This window comes from Myxine glutinosa, chromosome 8, assembly GCF_964187855.1.
Source record: "Myxine glutinosa chromosome 8, kmMyxGlut1.1, whole genome shotgun sequence".
Taxonomy (NCBI): domain Eukaryota; kingdom Metazoa; phylum Chordata; class Myxini; order Myxiniformes; family Myxinidae; genus Myxine; species Myxine glutinosa.
The window spans coordinates 43382401-43403935 of NC_136268.1; the positions used below are offsets into that span (position 1 = coordinate 43382401).

Genomic DNA, 21535 nt, shown 5'->3' on the forward strand with positions numbered 1-21535 from the left:
AATCCGGAAAGAATCCTCAAACTAAACATACAGCCGGTAGGGAGCATTATTTACACAAGACTACGCTGATATTTACACTACGATCCAGGACCTGTTTTTGGAGGAACACATGCAGATGTTATGCATAGAGAGAGCACGCATGCCAGCATCGATACACCAACCCACGAGTGCTCTGTGGCCTACGGCCTTTAATAATGTGCAGAGCACCCCTTCCAAGCATCAAGCACCACCCCATCACACAGTGAGCACCATCCGGTGCACCAATAAAGTGTTTATGAATCATTGTGTGGTGTCGCAGCCGGCCGATGTTCTGCCGCTGGTCTTGCCTTCGTGTGGTGCACTTGGCCTTCTTACTTCTTTCAAAAATAAAGAAAGGCGCCAACCGCGTCCATTTCTCTATTGTGGCCGTCAGGGGGCCAACTGTTAGTGGTTCACCTTGTATGGCATCGGTGCCACGTTGACCCATAGGTCCATCCACGGGTGGTGCTTGGCCGCATAAGAACTGCGGTCCATGGTGGGTGGCCACAAACATTGCGGTCCATATGGTGTATCGATCCAAGCAGCAAGCAGCGAAAGTGCAGGCCCACAACTGCGTAGCCAGCACCTCTCTCTCCTCCCTCTCTGCCCCCAAAGCCAGATCCTCGGAGGTGGGAGACAAAAGAAGCAGACAAGTGAGTAAGGTGGTAAGGGCGCAAAAGTGCACGCAATATAAGATGATGCACACTGGGGGCACATGGGAACCAGGTGAGACAGGTACGTTCCTATCGTACGCCCCCCCCCCCACCAGGTAACCTACATGGCCCCTCCCTTACCCCTTACTGTATCCACACAACACAACACTACCCATAACCATCTACTTTACAAATCAACAAACATCCCTACTGTCTTCCCCGTTCCTCCCATAAACCAAATTCGTCTTCTCTCCCTCCTAACCAATCAAATTTGCCATTTTCAACTCTCATCAAAATTTGCCATCTCCAACTGAACATCATAATTTGCCATTACCAATTCATCATCAGTCCCTCCTAGGGAGGGAGAGATGGAATCACCCCAATGTCTCATCCACATCGTGATGCGTCTCACAAATCCACAGCAATCTCATTTCCTGCAACACAAACAAAGAAAACACAGGTGTGGAGTCATCATCATCACCACTGGTAAGTGGCTGCGTATGGTGCGACAGGCTCATCAATCCTAACTATTTCCTAAATGGCTTTAACAACTTTACACTACCCGGGGTCTTTCTCCGGCCAAACCATTGGCCCTCTTACACTATGGGTTCTAAAAACCAATTCCCATTGGCCAAACTGTGGTGCCTTTCAATTTGGGGTCTCACTCCCCCGATTCATCTCCCGGTGCCCTCGCACAATTTCTGGGCTGTGGCGTGTACCTCTCCCAGCGGGTCTACCCACCTGTACACCTCCACCACTGCAGTTGCCTCCGAGCTTACCTGCTCCTTACCCTAACCTAACTACCTGGGGAAGGCCCTCTGGCGCTCTCCCCACTCGGTGCCCTCTCTGGCACTGGGCTGCCCGATCCACACCCGGGATCCTCAGGCACCCACTCACAACTACCGGCTCCCAGAGCCCACCTGCGGCCTCACCTGGCCGACATCCTCACAGTGGTGGAGTGCCCAACCAACTACACACACTAACAGGCTACACGCCCAGCCATTTCCACAACACTAATGCACCCATTCACAACACCATTCTGCAACCGCACCACAAATGCCAATTTCCAACCACAATTTACCTATACCCTCTACCTAACACTTACACTACCCGCCCCGGGTACTCGTGAAAGGGGTCCACTCTTCCCCCATCCACACCTTCGCACCATGCACACCACTCCGTACCACTTACTCCAACTCTCTCCACACACCTGTACTTGCACACCTGTGCTCTCACACCTGGTGCCACCTGCACCCTTCTCTCCCCAAGCGCATTCGCGCTGATCCACAACACTCACTACTCACACACTACTCCACACACCTGTCCAGTTGCACACCTGTGCAATCACACCTGTTCCATCCTCACACAGCATCATCTCATCTAACTACTCCCCTCTGAAACTTGCGCTTCCCAGTCGTCCCTTTAAACTATTGCGCTCCCTCGTCATTATCATCCATACTAATCTACCTGCGTCCCCACTACAGGTATCAGTCACTAACTAACCTTAACGTTACCTACTGTCATCTTCGCTAGATCCCTATCAATATAACCTAACCCACCCGGGCTAGTTTTCACTGCCATACACCCCATAAACTATTGCTCCTTTGCCCCCACCTGTGAGGGATGGTGGATTTGCCATCCCACCACATCGGGGGTCTCTCACTATCAATGTTGCACATCAAATTTCCACCAATCAAAAATTTGCCAATCCTACTCATCATCTGCCAATCACTACTGCCAATCCCTTGCCAATCATCAAATTTTGTTTTTCTAATTTCGGGGCCAAAACACTAACCTCATCACCCAGTCTACTCACTAATGCCTCTCGGTGTGCCAATTCCTGTCCAAAGCCCGGCTTCGTAAAGCCAAGCCATGAATGCGGGTTGTTCTGTGCCAGCGGCTGGATACGTCCCGCATTCGGTGCAGGGAAGGAGGTTTACCCGGGCCGAGATCCCACGCACCATCTCGGCACGGAGCCATCCCATGGCTCGATCTCGACCTGCCGGAATGCCTCAACAAAAAGTGGTCGCCATGACGACCCTTTCTATCGGGCAGCCCGCTCCGCCTAGTGGAGCACGGATGCGGCCGTTCCACGCGAGGCCCAGCACGCACCGAGGGCCCGCTTCGGCTAAAAGTCGACCTAACCTCTAACCTGGTTACCGTCGATGCTTCACCTGGATTCTTACACCCCGCAGCCCGTTCCTTGCTCACACATCCAGCCGTCTCCATGCTCCTCGTCGTACCTTTCCTTACACACCCAGGTACTCTCATTCCACTCACAGACTTGGTCACACACCTGACCACCGAACACCTTGGCACACATTCGTTGGTCGCACACCTCACTAACACACCTCTTCGCGCCCCCTCCTCTGTCACCTCCTCTGTGACAATCACAGGTGTGCTCTCATTCGCACACCCAACCACGTGCCTCACTACCAACTCCAGCGTGCATTCCCACTCACGCTCTACCATTCCAGGTGTGCATCCTTCCATTCCAGGTGTACATCCTCGCTCACCTGTCACACCCAACTCACGCTCCTTGTCACTCTCACTACTCTCACCACCACTCTTGACAACGCACTCGCCCTTACTCTTGACAGCGCACTCTTTCCCCATGCACCTGTCCGTTACACACCTTTCTCGCGCACACTCTCCCGTCACACCCTCTGTAACACTTACCACACCGCGCTTCCATGTGCTCCCTCGCACACACGCTACGACCGACTCACTCTCGCCAGCACCCTCACTCCTTGGCACGCACTTTTTCCTCACACACCCCAGAGTCGGACTTCCTCGCACACCTCCTTTTTCGCACACTTCACCAGTGGCCTCTCACGAACACCCGGGTCCATCTCGACCCCCAAGCTCATTAAATCACCTGGCGCATCATACGCACGACCATATTGGTCACCACTTACACCAGGTCCTCTTCCTCTTCGCTTCTCCTCCATCACCTGCGAATCCCTCATCCGGTTAATGAGCACATCATCACGATCCAAACACAGACTTTGGACCAATTCTTTTATCTCCTCTTTTATTTCTTTCTTATCCCCTCTCCGTCGCTTCTTAATTTCGCTCATCCCTTCTTCCACTTCTTCTAGTTTCTGCTTCACCTCTTTTATTCCCCGGTACGTCTCCTCCAGCTCGTCCTCCAAGGCTACCTTGACCGTTTCCATGTGCGTCCTCACCTGCCGGTCCTTCGTCTCCATTACCTCTACCACCTCGTCCAACCTCGCTGTCAGTCCCTCACGTACCATCTGACATTCCCTCTTCGTCGCTACCAAGTCATCTTTTAGTTCTTTCTGTGTCGCTTTTAATCCTCCTAATACCGCAGTGTTCCTTTGAACCTGCTCCGTTACTTCTTTTTGTCCCTCCGTCAGCTGTTCCACCTCCTGCGTCAGGTCCTCTATGCCCCCTTGTAACTTTACAGTCCCCTTTCTCACCTCCTTCTCCATGTGCTCCTTACAGTGCCTCACCTCCTCGCGCACTCCTCCGACCTCCTCACTCACTCCTCTTCTGATCTCCTCTCCCATCACTTGCATCTCCTGCCCAGATGCCACCCTCATCTGCTCCATTTCCTCCCTGTGAGCATCCAGTTTGGCTTCTACCCCCATTCTGACCCCCTCTATCTGCTGCCCCATTTGGTTAACTTCCCTTTCCGCTTGGTCCCTCATGTCCCTCAATTTGCCTTCCATACTGTTTTCTAACCCCTCTAACCCATTTTTCACTCCCTCTATCTGATTCTCCTGGGCAGCCATTCTATTTTCTACCCCCATTAACCCCTTTTTCACCTCTTTTATCCCGTTGTCTAACCCCTCAAATTTGTCGTCTAACTTCCCAAATTTCTTGTCTAAACCCTTAAAATTATTGTCTAACCCCTCACCGGTACTCCTCGCTTCGTCCCTCATTACCCCCATTTGGTTTCCCAATCGCTCACCCATTTGTTCCATAAGGGCCCTCATTTGCAACATAAAAAGGTTCGGATCCACCAGGGGCGCTGCCACGGTCGCGGGCGTGGACGCCGTGGCCACCTCGTGCGTGACAACGCTATTTTGCGACCCTGCCGCCCTCACTGCTTCGCTCTCCTCGCGTCCCTCAATTTGGTCCTGGACCGACCCTGCCTCACTCTCCCCTACCGGACCCCAGCTGTCTTGGTCTGCCATAGCGCGACTTTCAAAATTCGGGTTTTTATTTCCGTATAACAAAATCAAATTTCGCCGTTATAATTTCGCGCGGGAAACGCGCTCCGAATTGATTCTACTACAAATTTGGGCCTAATAAATTTAGTCCCGGGTTCGAATTCCACTCCTCGACACCAATTGTTACAGTACTAACACAATTGGTGTCCAAAATTTGGGCTAAATAAATTTAGTCCCAGGTTCGAATCCCACCTCCTGACTACCAATTGTTACAGACGCGGCTTAGATGTTATTTACCGAGCGGTTTGGTATGACCACGTCTGCACTAGTTACCCGATTATACCCGAACGTTGACTAATCGCGCTACGCTAGATCAATGAAGGAAAAGACACACGGCTGGGATTAAAATGACACGACACCAGGGATACGGTTCTCAAGACCTCCGGAGGAGATTATATTAAGGCGGAAGGTTAGATTACAACTACAAGAGGGACATCATAGAAAGACAGGCACTTAGACACACTTATATTAACCCCAACAGACGACAGATAAACGGGACAAAAGGCTGACTCACACGGGGATTGATGGCAAGGAAAGCGGGTATTCGATGGCCAGCACAAGGTGCACCTTGTGCTCAGGGACAGGATAGCGCGGCCCAAAAGATGCAGGAGGTCTCTCAGCGCTCGGAGGTGGCTCTCTTGTCTTCTCAAGCTCGGGGCGCATCTGACGTCACGTCCGGTACGTGGCCGCGTATATCCGGCGGGGAGTGACACGCCCTCGGCTCGTTAGCTCCGCCCCAGATGGAATCGGCTCGTTGCTTCTCATTGGGTGCGTGCGGGGGGGTTACCGGCTCCACCCTTGACGAGGGGCTGACAGGGAGCCCCTTCGTGGTAACCCCGTGGAGCGCATGGTCATGGCGGCTAACCGAGCTGGTGGGAGGACGCACACTCCCCCCCGCGCGCCGTGGTTGTAGTTGTTGTTGTAGCTGTAGTTGTTGTTGTTGTTGTTGTTTGGGGAAGAAGATGGAAGGAGGTATGGGAAGGTCCTAAACTCACTACTGGTGCCATATAATCACATTCTGGTGCAACGAAGAGTCAGAATTAATGGAAAGGAGTCCTTAACTGACATAGACTAAGAATAACTAGCAAGATGTCCGAAAGTTGTCTATGTGAGATGCGGTGGACCTGGGCACGACATTTAATGGGGGAAAAAGGGGAAGGTCGGTTCTACAGAGTGTTGTTTACAGACAATGGGACTCGGGAATGGGGGATTGGGGATAGTTGGGGAGTATTGGGGAAATAGGGGAATATTTACAAGCGGATATGGAGGCCAAATTCCATATTCGCAACAATATATATATATATATATATATATATATATATATATATATATATATATATATATATATATATATATATATATATACATACATACATACTACTGTGTTCAAAAAGTATCCGACCTTTATTTTTCGTGCGTTAAAAAAAAGAAGCTAGGGAGGCGTTGATTGGTGCACGTATGTAGGCGATCCTAATGCGCACGCGTGAATTTTTTCCCACCTGCAGAAGCTGTCATTCGACGGCAGACCGCCGATGAGTGAGGACATGTAAGTGAGCGCCGTCGGATTTTAGTTTTTGACAAAATGACGGAAAAACTTGAACAACGCTACTGCATCAAATTTTGTGTAAAGCTTGGCGATTCCCAAGTGGAAACAATCCGCAAGATTCAACACCATTCATTCCATTATGAAGGAGGATTTGGGCTTCAGGAGAATCGCAGCGAAGTTCGTACCAAAGCTGCTAACGATTGAGCAGAAGCAACTCCGTTTGGAGATCGCACAGAACATGCTGGAGTCTGTGAACAGCGATCCCAGCTTCCTCAACACAGTGATCACTGGTGATGAGTCCTGGGTTTATGGGTACGACGCAGAAACCAAGTTGCAGTTTTGATGCAAGTTTGATGAAACACAAAATTTGATGCAGTAGCGTTGTTCAAGTTTTTCCGTCATTTTGTCAAAAACGAAAATCCGACGGCGCTCACTTACATGTCCTCACTCATCGGCGGTCTGCCGTCGAATGACAGCTTCTGCAGGTGGGAAAAAATTCACGCGTGCACATTAGGATCGCCTACATACGTGCACCAATCAACGCCTCCCTAGCTTCTTTTTTTTTTTTACACACGAAAAATAAAGGTCGGATACTTTTTGAAACACTACGTGTATATATATATATATATATATATATATATATATATATATATATATATATATATATATATATATATATATATATATACATACAGTGATCCCTCGTTTATCGCGGGGGTTACGTTCCAGAACCCCCCGCGATAGACGAAAATCCGCGAAGTAGCGACCATATTTTTATTTTATTATTTATATATATTTTAAAGCTTTATGACCCTCCCCACACTCTTATTAACCTTTCCCATACTCTTATAAACACTTCCTATACTCTTAAACACTTTTTACACTCTTAAACATACGTAATTTTAACAACATATAAAATTCTAATGGGTACTCACCATTGAAGATACTGTAGCGACCCATGGGTTCCCCAAGCACGCCACGCTTGAGAGGCGTGGCTTTCGGTTTCTGGTTGTGCTTTATAATTCAGCCCGATAAACGGGCTTTTCAGTGTTCCCGAGTTGGTTTTGAGAATAAATATCTTCTCGGACGAGTTTGTGTCTTGCCCGTCATTTCGTCCATATCAAGCAAGAGCCCCGGCTCTTCAATACTACAACTTGCGTGATGAAGATGATGATGAATTAGCTGTGCAGTACTGATGACGATGAAGGTGATGACGATGAAGGTGATGACGATGAAGGTGATGACGATGATGAATGTACTGCACAGCCAGAAAGAGCATTACAGTAACCCATTACGTGGGTAACTAGCGCAAGTGGAAGCTGCCGCATCTGCGTTTTCCATACGCACGACTCTTTGTCTCTTTGTCTACTCTTCTACTGTACACTATGTACAGTATTTTATTTCTTGTAATATGTTTTAAATACTGTATTTTTCTTATTTTTTTACGTTTTTTAATTTTTTACCACAAAATGCTTATTTTACCACAAAAATATTTAAAATAATAGTATATAAAAATACATTTATACCGAAAAATCCCGCGATATAGCGAAAAATCCGCGATATAATTTTACATATACTAGCGAGAAAAACCCGCGATGTACCGAAGCCGCGAAAAGTGAACCGCGATATAGCGAGGGATGACACTATATATATATATATATATATATATATATATATATATATATATATATATATATATATATATATATATATATATATATATATATATATATATATATATATATATATATATATCTGTGTGTGTGTTTATTCTCACAATACTTTTGGTGATATAATCTAATAATGATATCGAGAATACAAGACTAAATACATCTGTTCTGGTGAACTTTCACACAGCTGGCTGTGTCAATCTATAATTCCGTTGATATTGTTATGCTTGTGGGGGTAAGGTGGGTGGGAAGGAGGTTAGAGATCACCTTAGAACATGTAGAAATGTATAGAGTAGTATGGTCCATGTATGATTAGTGAGCCAATGTTGATGTAATAATCAGGGACATGTCGGTTAAGGATTGTCTGTTTGAATGTGTACCATACGGAGCGTTAATACATTGTCGTAAATAGCGAGGGATCAAGTTTTTTTTAGTTTTTTTATTTATGTTAATGAAATGTGAGTTAATGAAATGTGTGTCAAACCTCCTCGAACCATCTCCCGGAGGTGCCAGGAGACAGTCGGAGAGACTATTGCGTCCAAGGGCGGAGCATTGCCCGGGGAGAAGAGAGAGGACTTGAAAAGGGAGGGCAAAGATCGCACAGATTCTGAGTAGTTTGGAGGAGGACTGAAGAGTTCTGAGAGAGTCGAAGGAGTGCTTTCAGATGGTCATCCTGCCTGCCTTGGCCCTGTGCTGTTTTCGTTTGCTGCCCCCTGTTTTTCATCCTGCCTATCTCATCATTCTGCCCATCACCCCCTCGCCACCCGCCCCATCGCCTACTCATGGCTGTTCCATGCCTATCCTCCTTATCTCCTTAACCCCCCCTCCCACCACCTCCTCCTGCTGCCACCAAAGTCCCTGGTTTCTGTTCCCAATTTTCTGAGAATGTCTAACATGTCTGTGTCATCTATAATTCTATTGATATAAAAGAGAATGTCTACCATACCTGCGTCATCTATAATACCTTTGATGTAAAAGAGAATGTCTCACATACCTATTACCTACCTATGGAATGAATATGAACTGATATTTAACCAAAAAAAACGTTTTTCCTTCATCCCATTACATCCTAAATGTGTAAACACAATCAGCAGTGAGATTTGATGGAAACACCAAGGTTTAACAGGAATTGGCAGTTACAAGCCTCATGTATAAAGATTTGCTTTACCATGAGCCTCAATATTGTGCGAGTGCAGGCCAAAACTAGAACGGCACTCAGTAGGGAGCATACCGCCGCCTGGTTGGCCACATCACTCAATGGTAATAAGTAAAGTACACTGAGGTTATATTTCCTGCATAATGGTCTATTTTTCAAGTTAACGTGTGTGAAGAGGAATTGTTTTTATTTTTATATATAAATGATTTGGCTGAATATTTCTGAAACTTCATCAGTGTTTCACATGAAAAGAAGTAAACATATGAGAGCAACCTTTAAGTTAAAGCAGCAAAAGAGAAAACTCACGGGTTGGAGGCGACAGCTCATCAGTGAACTGTGGGAAGCGCACCATCTTCTCTGGCAGTGAAGCTCTTGGATCCTCTTGGTCATTGTCCCTCTCTAAAGCATCCAGAGAGCGGTTCAACCTCCGCCGCCGCGTTGCCTGGTCCAGTACCCGACGCTGTCCTGCCTCGTTCAGCCGCTCTGTGGTCACAATAACAATTAGTAAGGCTTCGAACCAAGACGATGCAGGATTGTGCCAATCCTAATGTAAAAGAAGGAAGTAATCTTTTAGAGGTAACAAAGTTGCCCCATGTCACAGATCTGTAAGACATGGATAACACAAGTGCTGGGCTGGCGAACATGAACAGTTGAAGTCTGTGAGCCACCATCTTACCTTGCTCAAGAACACTCAGTTAACCATTGTGATTCACCAAATGCAGAATTATTCATCAATTTATCCCCAAACTTAAAAAAAGGGGGGATGTTGTAACCGGCTCCGTCAGTCTGTCCATCATGCTATCGCCTCCTTAACCGTTGTGCATAAATTAACCAAACTTCGTAGTTATGATCACCACATGGCAAGATCACCACATGCAAGAGCAGCATCATTTTTGGCCCTGCCCCTGGGGTGGGGTCAATCACCCAAAAATGCAACAAAATCCTGATGTGCAACACAATTCAGATCAAAAGCTGTCAGAATTTTTTTTTTTACTCAAAATGTGATTTTCGGTAATTCCTGATGGAACTTTTTGTCATTTTCAACTTTGCTTTTGGTGGGAAGCATGGGGATTTATGATGGCACACAAATCTTGTGATGGAAATCCCATGGTTTACCGTGGGATTTCCCTCTAGTTATCTTGCCAAAACAAAGTTTTTGCAAGATGTATCAGTCAGCTTGTATGTTTGTTTGTTTGTTTGTTTGTTTTTATCTTGCCAAAACGAAGTTTTTGCAAGATGTATCAGTCAGCTTGTATGTTTGTTTGTTATCTTGCCAAAACGAAGTTTTTGCAAGATGTATCAGTCAGCTTGTATTTTTGTTTGTTTGTTTGTTTGTTTTTTTGTTTGTTTTTTTGTTTGTGGTTAATCATTTTTTTTTCACGTTTAGATCACTCTGTAGACCACAGTTATTATTGGAAACTCCTGTAACTTCGCATATCAGAGTCCTATAGAGATACCCTTCAGCACACAAAATTTTGAAGGTCAAGGTCAAAGGTCAAGGTCACTTTGCGGTCAATCATGGAGGTCAACGAAACCCTTATTTTTTGAGTAACTTTGATCGGATCGTCTCCAAACTTCATGGGAATCTAGTATATGGTCCGGCGCTCAGCTGATTAGTTTTTGGTGGCGATCGGCCTTGACCTTCATGGTTAGCGCTGGAGGTCGAAAATTATTGACCCCAAGGTCAAATTACGAAACCCTTATTTTTTGAGTAACTTTGATCTTATGATCTCCAAACTTGGTGGGTATATAGGGTGTGGTATGGCGCTCAGTTGATTAGTTTTTGGTGTCGATCGGCCTTGACCTTCAAGGTCATTTTGAAGGTCATTCAATTTTGACCAAAAGGTAAAATTTTCAAGTTTCAGTTACCATATCGAGTAGTACCTCAAATTGAAGCCCTTGTTGAGTGCTTTCCAAACATATAACTAGTTTGACAATGTGACGTCATTTGACGGCGTTATGACGAAAAAACTGCACTTTTCATGTATATTGTATTGCTTTAGTTCGCATTGTTTAGGTCACTCTGTAGAGCACAGTTCCCTTTGGAAACTCTTGTAAGTTCGCATATCAGAGTCTTTTAGAGATACCCTTTAGCACACAAAATTATGAAGGTCAAGGTCAAAGGTCAAGGTCACTTTGCGGCCAATCATGGAGGTCGACGAAACACTAATTTTTTGAGTAACTTTGATCGGATCGTCTCCAAACTTCATGGGAATCTAGTATATGGTCCGGCGCTCAGCTGATTAGTTTTTGGTGGCGATCGGCCTTGACCTTCATGGTTAGCGCTGGAGGTCGAAAATTATTGACCCCAAGGTCAAATTTTGAAATCGTAGGTACCATATCGAGTAATACCTCATATGAATGCCCTTGATGAGTGCTTCCCAGATCTGTAAACAGTTTGACGCTATGACGTCATTTGATGACGTCATGACGAAAAAACGGAATTTTCATGAAAAAATTATTTCCTCAGTTCTCATCAAAATCTTTCAATATTTCATGTGCGTTGGTCATGAAGACATACTATTCACCATACGAAATTATTAAGGTCAAGGTCAAATGGCAAGATACGGTTCACCCTGTGGGTGACATATGTTCATTTGTTTGTTTGTTTGTTTTTATCTTGCCAAAACGAAGTTTTTGCAAGATGTATTAGTCAGCTTGTATGTTTGTTATCTTGCCAAAACGAAGTTTTTGCAAGATGTATTAGTCAGCTTGTATGTTTGTTTTTTATCTTGCCAAAACGAAGTTTTTGCAAGATGTATTAGTCAGCTTGTATGTTTGTTTTTTTGTTTGTTTTTTTGTTTTTTTGTTTTTTTGTTTTTTTGTTTGTGGTTAATCATTTTTTTTCCACGTTTAGATCACTCTGTAGACCACAGTTATTATTGGAAACTCCTGTAACTTCGCATATCAGAGTCCTATAGAGATACCCTTCAGCACACAAAATTTTGAAGGTCAAGGTCAAAGGTCAAGGTCACTTTGTGGTCAATCATGGAGGTCGACGAAACCCTTATTTTTTGAGTAACTTTGATCGGATCGTCTCCAAACTTCATGGGAATCTAGTATATGGTCCGGCGCTCAGCTGATTAGTTTTTGGTGGCGATCGGCCTTGACCTTCATGGTTAGCGCTGGAGGTCGAAAATTATTGACCCCAAGGTCAAATGTTGAAACCCTTATTTTTTGAGTAACTTTGATCGGATCGTCTCCAAACTTCATGGGAATCTAGTATATGGTCCGGCGCTCAGCTGATTAGTTTTTGGTGGCGATCGGCCTTGACCTTCATGGTTAGCGCTGGAGGTCGAAAATTATTGACCCCAAGGTCAAATGTTGAAATCGTAGGTACCATATCTTCGCATATCTTCGCATGTAACTTCGCATATCAGAGTCCTATAGAGATACCCTTCAGCACACAAAATTTTGAAGGTCAAGGTCAAAGGTCAAGGTCACTTTGTGGTCAATCATGGAGGTCGACGAAACCCTTATTTTTTGAGTAACTTTGATCGGATCGTCTCCAAACTTCATGGGAATCTAGTATATGGTCCGGCGCTCAGCTGATTAGTTTTTGGTGGCGATCGGCCTTGACCTTCATGGTTAGCGCTGGAGGTCGAAAATTATTGACCCCAAGGTCAAATGTTGAAATCCTTATTTTTTGAGTAACTTTGATCGGATCGTCTCCAAACTTCATGGGAATCTAGTATATGGTCTGGCGCTCAGCTGATTATTTTTTGGTGGCGATCGGCCTTGACCTTCATGGTTAGCGCTGGAGGTCGAAAATTATTGACCCCAAGGTCAAATTTTGAAATCGTAGGTACCATATCGAGTAATACCTCATATGAATGCCCTTGATGAGTGCTTCCCAGATCTATAAACAGTTTGACGCTATGACGTCATTTGATGACGTCATGACGAAAAAACGGAATTTTCATGAAAAAATAATTTCCTCAGTTCTCATCAAAATCTTTCAATATTTCATGTGCGTTGGTCATGAAGACATACTATTCACCATACGAAATTATTAAGGTCAAGGTCAAAGGTCAAGGTCACTTTGCGGTCGCTTTAGACATTATATAAATGACGTCATTTGGTGACGTTATAAGGCAAACACGTATTTTTCAAGGTCACTCTCTAGAACGATTATCATCGGAATATCTCGTGGGCAGACATTCCTCAAAGAGTCGCTTCTAGTGGATAGCAGTTCTGTTCACCTCAGTGTGACCTGAAGCAAGTCACTCATGTTCACATTTTGGCAAGATACGGTTCACCCTGTGGGTGACATATGTTCATTTTGTTTGTTATCTTGCCAAAACGAAGTTTTTGCAAGATGTATTAGTCAGCTTGTATGTTTGTTTTTTTGTTTGTTTTTTTTTTTGTTTTTTTGTTTGTGGTTAATCATTTTTTTTCCACGTTTAGATCACTCTGTAGACCACAGTTATTATTGGAAACTCCTGTAACTTCGCATATCAGAGTCCTATAGAGATACCCTTCAGCACACAAAATTTTGAAGGTCAAGGTCAAAGGTCAAGGTCACTTTGTGGTCAATCATGGAGGTCGACGAAACCCTTATTTTTTGAGTAACTTTGATCGGATCGTCTCCAAACTTGGTGGGTATCTAGTATATGGTCCCGCGCTCAGCTGATTAGTTTTTGGTGGCGATCGGCCTTGACCTTCCAAGGTCAAAGGTCAAGGTCACTTTGCGGTCAATCATGGAGGTCAACGAAACCCTTATTTTTTGAGTAACTTTGATCGGATCGTCTCCAAACTTGGTGGGTATCTAGCATATGGTCCGGCGCTCAGCTGATTAGTTTTTGGTGGCGATCGGCCTTGACCTTCATTTTGTTTTTTTGTTTGTGGTTAATCATTTTTTTTTCACGTTTAGATCACTCTGTAGACCACAGTTATTATTGGAAACTCCTGTAACTTCGCATATCAGAGTCCTATAGAGATACCCTTCAGCACACAAAATTTTGAAGGTCAAGGTCAAAGGTCAAGGTCACTTTGCGGTCAATCATGGAGGTCAACGAAACCCTTATTTTTTGAGTAACTTTGATCGGATCGTCTCCAAACTTGGTGGGTATCTAGTATATGGTCAGGCGCTCAGCTGATTAGTTTTTGGTGGCGATCGGCCTTGACCTTCATGGTTAGCGCTGGAGGTCGAAAATTATTGACCCCAAGGTCAAATTTTGAAATCGTAGGTACCATATCGAGTAATACCTCATATGAATGCCCTTGATGAGTGCTTCCCAGATCTGTAAACAGTTTGACGCTATGACGTCATTTGATGACGTCATGACGAAAAAACGGAATTTTCATGAAAAAATTATTTCCTCAGTTCTCATCAAAATCTTTCAATATTTCATGTGCGTTGGTCATGAAGACATACTATTCACCATACGAAATTATTAAGGTCAAGGTCAAATGGCAAGATACGGTTCACCCTGTGGGTGACATATGTTCATTTGTTTGTTTGTTTGTTTTTTTGTTTGTTTGTGGTTAATCATTTTTTTTTCACGTTTAGATCACTCTGTAGACCACAGTTATTATTGGAAACTCCTGTAACTTCGCATATCAGAGTCCTATAGAGATACCCTTCAGCACACAAAATTTTGAAGGTCAAGGTCAAAGGTCAAGGTCACTTTGCGGTCAATCATGGAGGTCAACGAAACCCTTATTTTTTGAGTAACTTTGATCGGATCGTCTCCAAACTTCATGGGAATCTAGTATATGGTCCGGCGCTCAGCTGATTAGTTTTTGGTGGCGATCGGCCTTGACCTTCATGGTTAGCGCTGGAGGTCGAAAATTATTGACCCCAAGGTCAAATTACGAAACCCTTATTTTTTGAGTAACTTTGATCTTATGATCTCCAAACTTGGTGGGTATATAGGGTGTGGTATGGCGCTCAGTTGATTAGTTTTTGGTGTCGATCGGCCTTGACCTTCAAGGTCATTTTGAAGGTCATTCAATTTTGACCAAAAGGTAAAATTTTTCACGTTTAGATCACTCTGTAGACCACAGTTATTATTGGAAACTCCTGTAACTTCGCATATCAGAGTCCTATAGAGATACCCTTCAGCACACAAAAATTTGAAGGTCAAGGTCAAAGGTCAAGGTCACTTTGCGGTCAATCATGGAGGTCAACGAAACCCTTATTTTTTGAGTAACTTTGATCGGATCGTCTCCAAACTTCATGGGAATCTATTATATGGTCCGGCGCTCAGCTGATTAGTTTTTGGTGGCGATCGGCCTTGACCTTCATGGTTAGCGCTGGAGGTCGAAAATTATTGACCCCAAGGTCAAATTACGAAACCCTTATTTTTTGAGTAACTTTGATCTTATGATCTCCAAACTTGGTGGGTATATAGGGTGTGGTATGGCGCTCAGCTGATTAGTTTTTGGTGTCGATCGGCCTTGACCTTCAAGGTCATTTTGAAGGTCATTCAATTTTGACCAAAAGGTAAAATTTTCAAGTTTCAGTTACCATATCGAGTAGTACCTCAAATTGAAGCCCTTGTTGAGTGCTTTCCAAACATATAACTAGTTTGACAATGTGACGTCATTTGACGGCGTTATGACGAAAAAACTGCACTTTTCATGTATATTGTATTGCTTTAGTTCGCATTGTTTAGGTCACTCTGTAGAGCACAGTTCCCTTTGGAAACTCTTGTAAGTTCGCATATCAGAGTCTTTTAGAGATACCCTTTAGCACACAAAATTATGAAGGTCAAGGTCAAAGGTCAAGGTCACTTTGCGGCCAATCATGGAGGTCGACGAAACACTAATTTTTTGAGTAACTTTGATCGGATCGTCTCCAAACTTCATGGGAATCTAGTATATGGTCCGGCGCTCAGCTGATTAGTTTTTGGTGGCGATCGGCCTTGACCTTCATGGTTAGCGCTGGAGGTCGAAAATTATTGACCCCAAGGTCAAATTTTGAAATCGTAGGTACCATATCGAGTAATACCTCATATGAATGCCCTTGATGAGTGCTTCCCAGATCTGTAAACAGTTTGACGCTATGACGTCATTTGATGACGTCATGACGAAAAAACGGAATTTTCATGAAAAAATTATTTCCTCAGTTCTCATCAAAATCTTTCAATATTTCATGTGCGTTGGTCATGAAGACATACTATTCACCATACGAAATTATTAAGGTCAAGGTCAAATGGCAAGATACGGTTCACCCTGTGGGTGACATATGTTCATTTTTTTGTTTTTTTGTTTTTTTGTTTGTGGTTAATCATTTTTTTTAACGTTTAGATCACTCTGTAGACCACAGTTATTATTGGAAACTCCTGTAACTTCGCATATCAGAGTCCTATAGAGATACCCTTCAGCACACAAAATTTTGAAGGTCAAGGTCAAAGGTCAAGGTCACGTTGTGGTCAATCATGGAGGTCGACGAAACCCTTATTTTTTGAGTAACTTTGATCGGATCGTCTCCAAACTTCATGGGAATCTAGTATATGGTCCGGCGCTCAGCTGATTAGTTTTTGGTGGCGATCGGCCTTGACCTTCATGGTTAGCGCTGGAGGTCGAAAATTATTGACCCCAAGGTCAAATGTTGAAACCCTTATTTTTTGAGTAACTTTGATCGGATCGTCTCCAAACTTCATGGGAATCTAGTATATGGTCCGGCGCTCAGCTGATTAGTTTTTGGTGGCGATCGGCCTTGACCTTCATGGTTAGCGCTGGAGGTCGAAAATTATTGACCCCAAGGTCAAATGTTGAAATCGTAGGTACCATATCTTCGCATATGTTCGCATGTAACTTCGCATATCAGAGTCCTATAGAGATACCCTTCAGCACACAAAATTTTGAAGGTCAAGGTCAAAGGTCAAGGTCACTTTGTGGTCAATCATGGAGGTCGACGAAACCCTTATTTTTTGAGTAACTTTCATCGGATCGTCTCCAAACTTCATGGGAATCTAGTATATGGTCCGGCGCTCAGCTGATTAGTTTTTGGTGGCGATCGGCCTTGACCTTCATGGTTAGCGCTGGAGGTCGAAAATTATTGACCCCAAGGTCAAATTACGAAACCCTTATTTTTTGAGTAACTTTGATCTTATGATCTCCAAACTTGGTGGGTATATAGGGTGTGGTATGGCGCTCAGTTGATTAGTTTTTGGTGTCGATCGGCCTTGACCTTCAAGGTCATTTTGAAGGTCATTCAATTTTGACCAAAAGGTAAAATTTTCAAGTTTCAGTTACCATATCGAGTAATACCTCATATGAATGCCCTTGATGAGTGCTTCCCAGATCTGTAAACAGTTTGACGCTATGACGTCATTTGATGACGTCATGACGAAAAAACGGAATTTTCATGAATAAATTATTTCCTCAGTTCTCATCAAAATCTTTCAATATTTCATGTGCGTTGGTCATGAAGACATACTATTCACCATACGAAATTATTAAGGTCAAGGTCAAAGGTCAAGGTCACTTTGCGGTCAATCATGGAGGTCAACGAAACCCTGGCAAGATACGGTTCACCCTGTGGGTGATGTTTTATTTGTTTGTTTGTTTGTTTGTTTGTTTTTTTGTTTGTGGTTAATCATTTTTTTTCACGTTTAGATCACTCTGTAGACCACAGTTATTATTGGAAACTCCTGTAACTTCGCATATCAGAGTCCTATAGCGATACCCTTCAGCACACAAAATTTTGAAGGTCAAGGTCAAAGGTCAAGGTCACTTTGCGGTCAATCATGGAGGTCAACGAAACCCTTATTTTTTGAGTAACTTTGATCGGATCGTCTCCAAACTTCATGGGAATCTAGTATATGGTCCGGCGCTCAGCTGATTAGTTTTTGGTGGCGATCGGCCTTGACCTTCATGGTTAGCGCTGGAGGTCGAAAATTATTGACCCCAAGGTCAAATTACAAAACCCTTATTTTTTGAGTAACTTTGATCTTATGATCTCCAAACTTGGTGGGTATATAGGGTGTGGTATGGCGCTCAGCTGATTAGTTTTTGGTGTCGATCGGCCTTGACCTTCATGGTCATTTTGAAGGTCATTCAATTTTGACCAAAAGGTAAAATTTTCAAGTTTCAGTTACCATATCGAGTAGTACCTCAAATTGAAGCCCTTGTTGAGTGCTTTCCAAACATATAACTAGTTTGACAATGTGACGTCATTTGACGGCGTTATGACGAAAAAACTGCACTTTTCATGTATATTGTATTGCTTTAGTTCGCATTGTTTAGGTCACTCTGTAGAGCACAGTTCCCTTTGGAAACTCTTGTAAGTTCGCATATCAGAGTCTTTTAGAGATACCCTTTAGCACACAAAATTATGAAGGTCAAGGTCAAAGGTCAAGGTCACTTTGGGCCAATCATGGAGGTCGACGAAACACTAATTTTTTGAGTAACTTTGATCGGATCGTCTCCAAACTTCATGGGAATCTAGTATATGGTCCGGCGCTCAGCTGATTAGTTTTTGGTGGCGATCGGCCTTGACCTTCATGGTTAGCGCTGGAGGTCGAAAATTATTGACCCCAAGGTCAAATTTTGAAATCGTAGGTACCATATCGAGTAATACCTCATATGAATGCCCTTGATGAGTGCTTCCCAGATCTGTAAACAGTTTGACGCTATGACGTCATTTGATGACGTCATGACGAAAAAACGGAATTTTCATGAAAAAATTATTTCCTCAGTTCTCATCAAAATCTTTCAATATTTCATGTGCGTTGGTCATGAAGACATACTATTCACCATACGAAATTATTAAGGTCAAGGTCAAAGGTCAAGGTCACTTGGCAAGATACGGTTCACCCTGTGGGTGACATATGTTCATTTGTTTGTTATCTTGCCAAAACGAAGTTTTTGCAAGATGTATCAGTCAGCTTGTATGTTTGTTATCTTGCCAAAACGAAGTTTTTGCAAGATGTATTAGTCAGCTTGTATGTTTGTTTTTTTGTTTGTTTTTATCTTGCCAAAACGAAGTTTTTGCAAGATGTATTAGTCAGCTTGTATGTTTGTTTTTTTGTTTGTTATCTTGCCAAAACGAAGTTTTTGCAAGATGTATTAGTCAGCTTGTATGTTTGTTTTTATCTTGCCAAAACGAAGTTTTTGCAAGATGTATTAGTCAGCTTGTATGTTTGTTTTTTTGTTTGTTTTTTTTTTTGTTTTTTTGTTTGTGGTTAATCATTTTTTTTCCACGTTTAGATCACTCTGTAGACCACAGTTATTATTGGAAACTCCTGTAACTTCGCATATCAGAGTCCTATAGAGATACCCTTCAGCACACAAAATTTTGAAGGTCAAGGTCAAAGGTCAAGGTCACTTTGTGGTCAATCATGGAGGTCGACGAAACCCTTATTTTTTGAGTAACTTTGATCGGATCGTCTCCAAACTTGGTGGGTATCTAGTATATGGTCCCGCGCTCAGCTGATTAGTTTTTGGTGGCGATCGGCCTTGACCTTCCAAGGTCAAAGGTCAAGGTCACTTTGCGGTCAATCATGGAGGTCAACGAAACCCTTATTTTTTGAGTAACTTTGATCGGATCGTCTCCAAACTTGGTGGGTATCTAGCATATGGTCCGGCGCTCAGCTGATTAGTTTTTGGTGGCGATCGGCCTTGACCTTCATTTTGTTTTTTTGTTTGTGGTTAATCATTTTTTTTTCACGTTTAGATCACTCTGTAGACCACAGTTATTATTGGAAACTCCTGTAACTTCGCATATCAGAGTCCTATAGAGATACCCTTCAGCACACAAAATTTTGAAGGTCAAGGTCAAAGGTCAAGGTCACTTTGCGGTCAATCATGGAGGTCAACGAAACCCTTATTTTTTGAGTAACTTTGATCGGATCGTCTCCAAACTTGGTGGGTATCTAGTATATGGTCAGGCGCTCAGCTGATTAGTTTTTGGTGGCGATCGGCCTTGACCTTCATGGTTAGCGCTGGAGGTCGAAAATTATTGACCCCAAGGTCAAATTTTGAAATCGTAGGTACCATATCGAGTAATACCTCATATGAATGCCCTTGATGAGTGCTTCCCAGATCTGTAAACAGTTTGACGCTATGACGTCATTTGATGACGTCATGACGAAAAAACGGAATTTTCATGAAAAAATTATTTCCTCAGTTCTCATCAAAATCTTTCAATATTTCATGTGCGTTGGTCATGAAGACATACTATTCACCATACGAAATTATTAAGGTCAAGGTCAAATGGCAAGATACGGTTCACCCTGTGGGTGACATATGTTCATTTGTTTTTTTGTTTGTGGTTAATCATTTTTTTTCACGTTTAGATCACTCTGTAGACCACAGTTATTATTGGAAACTCCTGTAACTTCGCATATCAGAGTCCTATAGAGATACCCTTCAGCACACAAAATTTTGAAGGTCAAGGTCAAAGGTCAAGGTCACTTTGTGGTCAATCATGGAGGTCGACGAAACCCTTATTTTTTGAGTAACTTTGATCGGATCGTCTCCAAACTTCATGGGAATCTAGTATATGGTCCGGCGCTCAGCTGATTAGTTTTTGGTGGCGATCGGCCTTGACCTTCATGGTTAGCGCTGGAGGTCGAAAATTATTGACCCCAAGGTCAAATTACGAAACCCTTATTTTTTGAGTAACTTTGATCTTATGATCTCCAAACTTGGTGGGTATATAGGGTGTGGTATCGCGCTCAGTTGATTATTTTTTGGTGTCGATCGGCCTTGACCTTCAAGGTCATTTTGAAGGTCATTCAATTTTGACCAAAAGGTAAAATTTTCAAGTTTCAGTTACCATATCGAGTAGTACCTCAAATTGAAGCCCTTGTTGAGTGCTTTCCAAACATATAACTAGTTTGACAATGTGACGTCATTTGACGGCGTTATGACGAAAAAACTGCACTTTTCATGTATATTGTATCGCTTTAGTTCGCATTGTTTAGGTCACTCTGTAGAGCACAGTTCCCTTTGGAAACTCTTGTAAGTTCGCATATCAGAGTCTTTTAGAGATACCCTTTAGCACACAAAATTATGAAGGTCAAGGTCAAAGGTCAAGGTCACTTTGCGGCCAATCATGGAGGTCAACTAAACCCTTATGTTTGGAGTATTGTTAGTCGAATCAGCTCGAAACTTTACAATATTGTAGTATATGGTCTAGTGCACAGCTGATCAGTTTTTGGTGGCGAACGGCCTTGACGTTCATGGTTAGCGCTGAGGTCGAAAATATATCGAAAATTTTCAAATATTCACCTCAGTGTTCACCTCAGTTCACCTCAGTGTGACCTGAAGCAAGTCACTCATGTTCACATTTTAGCAAGATACGGTTCACCCTGTGGGTGACATATGTTCATTTTTAT

The 21535-nt window shown here is 43.3% G+C and overlaps 1 protein-coding gene across 1 annotated transcript in view; it reads right to left on the reverse strand.

Annotated features, from left to right (window-relative positions):
* LOC137432433 (zinc finger HIT domain-containing protein 1) overlaps positions 1-21535 on the reverse strand; it is an 80402-nt gene that overhangs the window by 30068 nt on the left and 28799 nt on the right. Inside the window, exon 2 of the mRNA XM_068124369.2 lies at positions 9549-9725. Within this exon, the coding sequence (XP_067980470.1) occupies positions 9549-9725 (177 nt within the window). The remainder of the gene's footprint in view (positions 1-9548; positions 9726-21535) is intronic.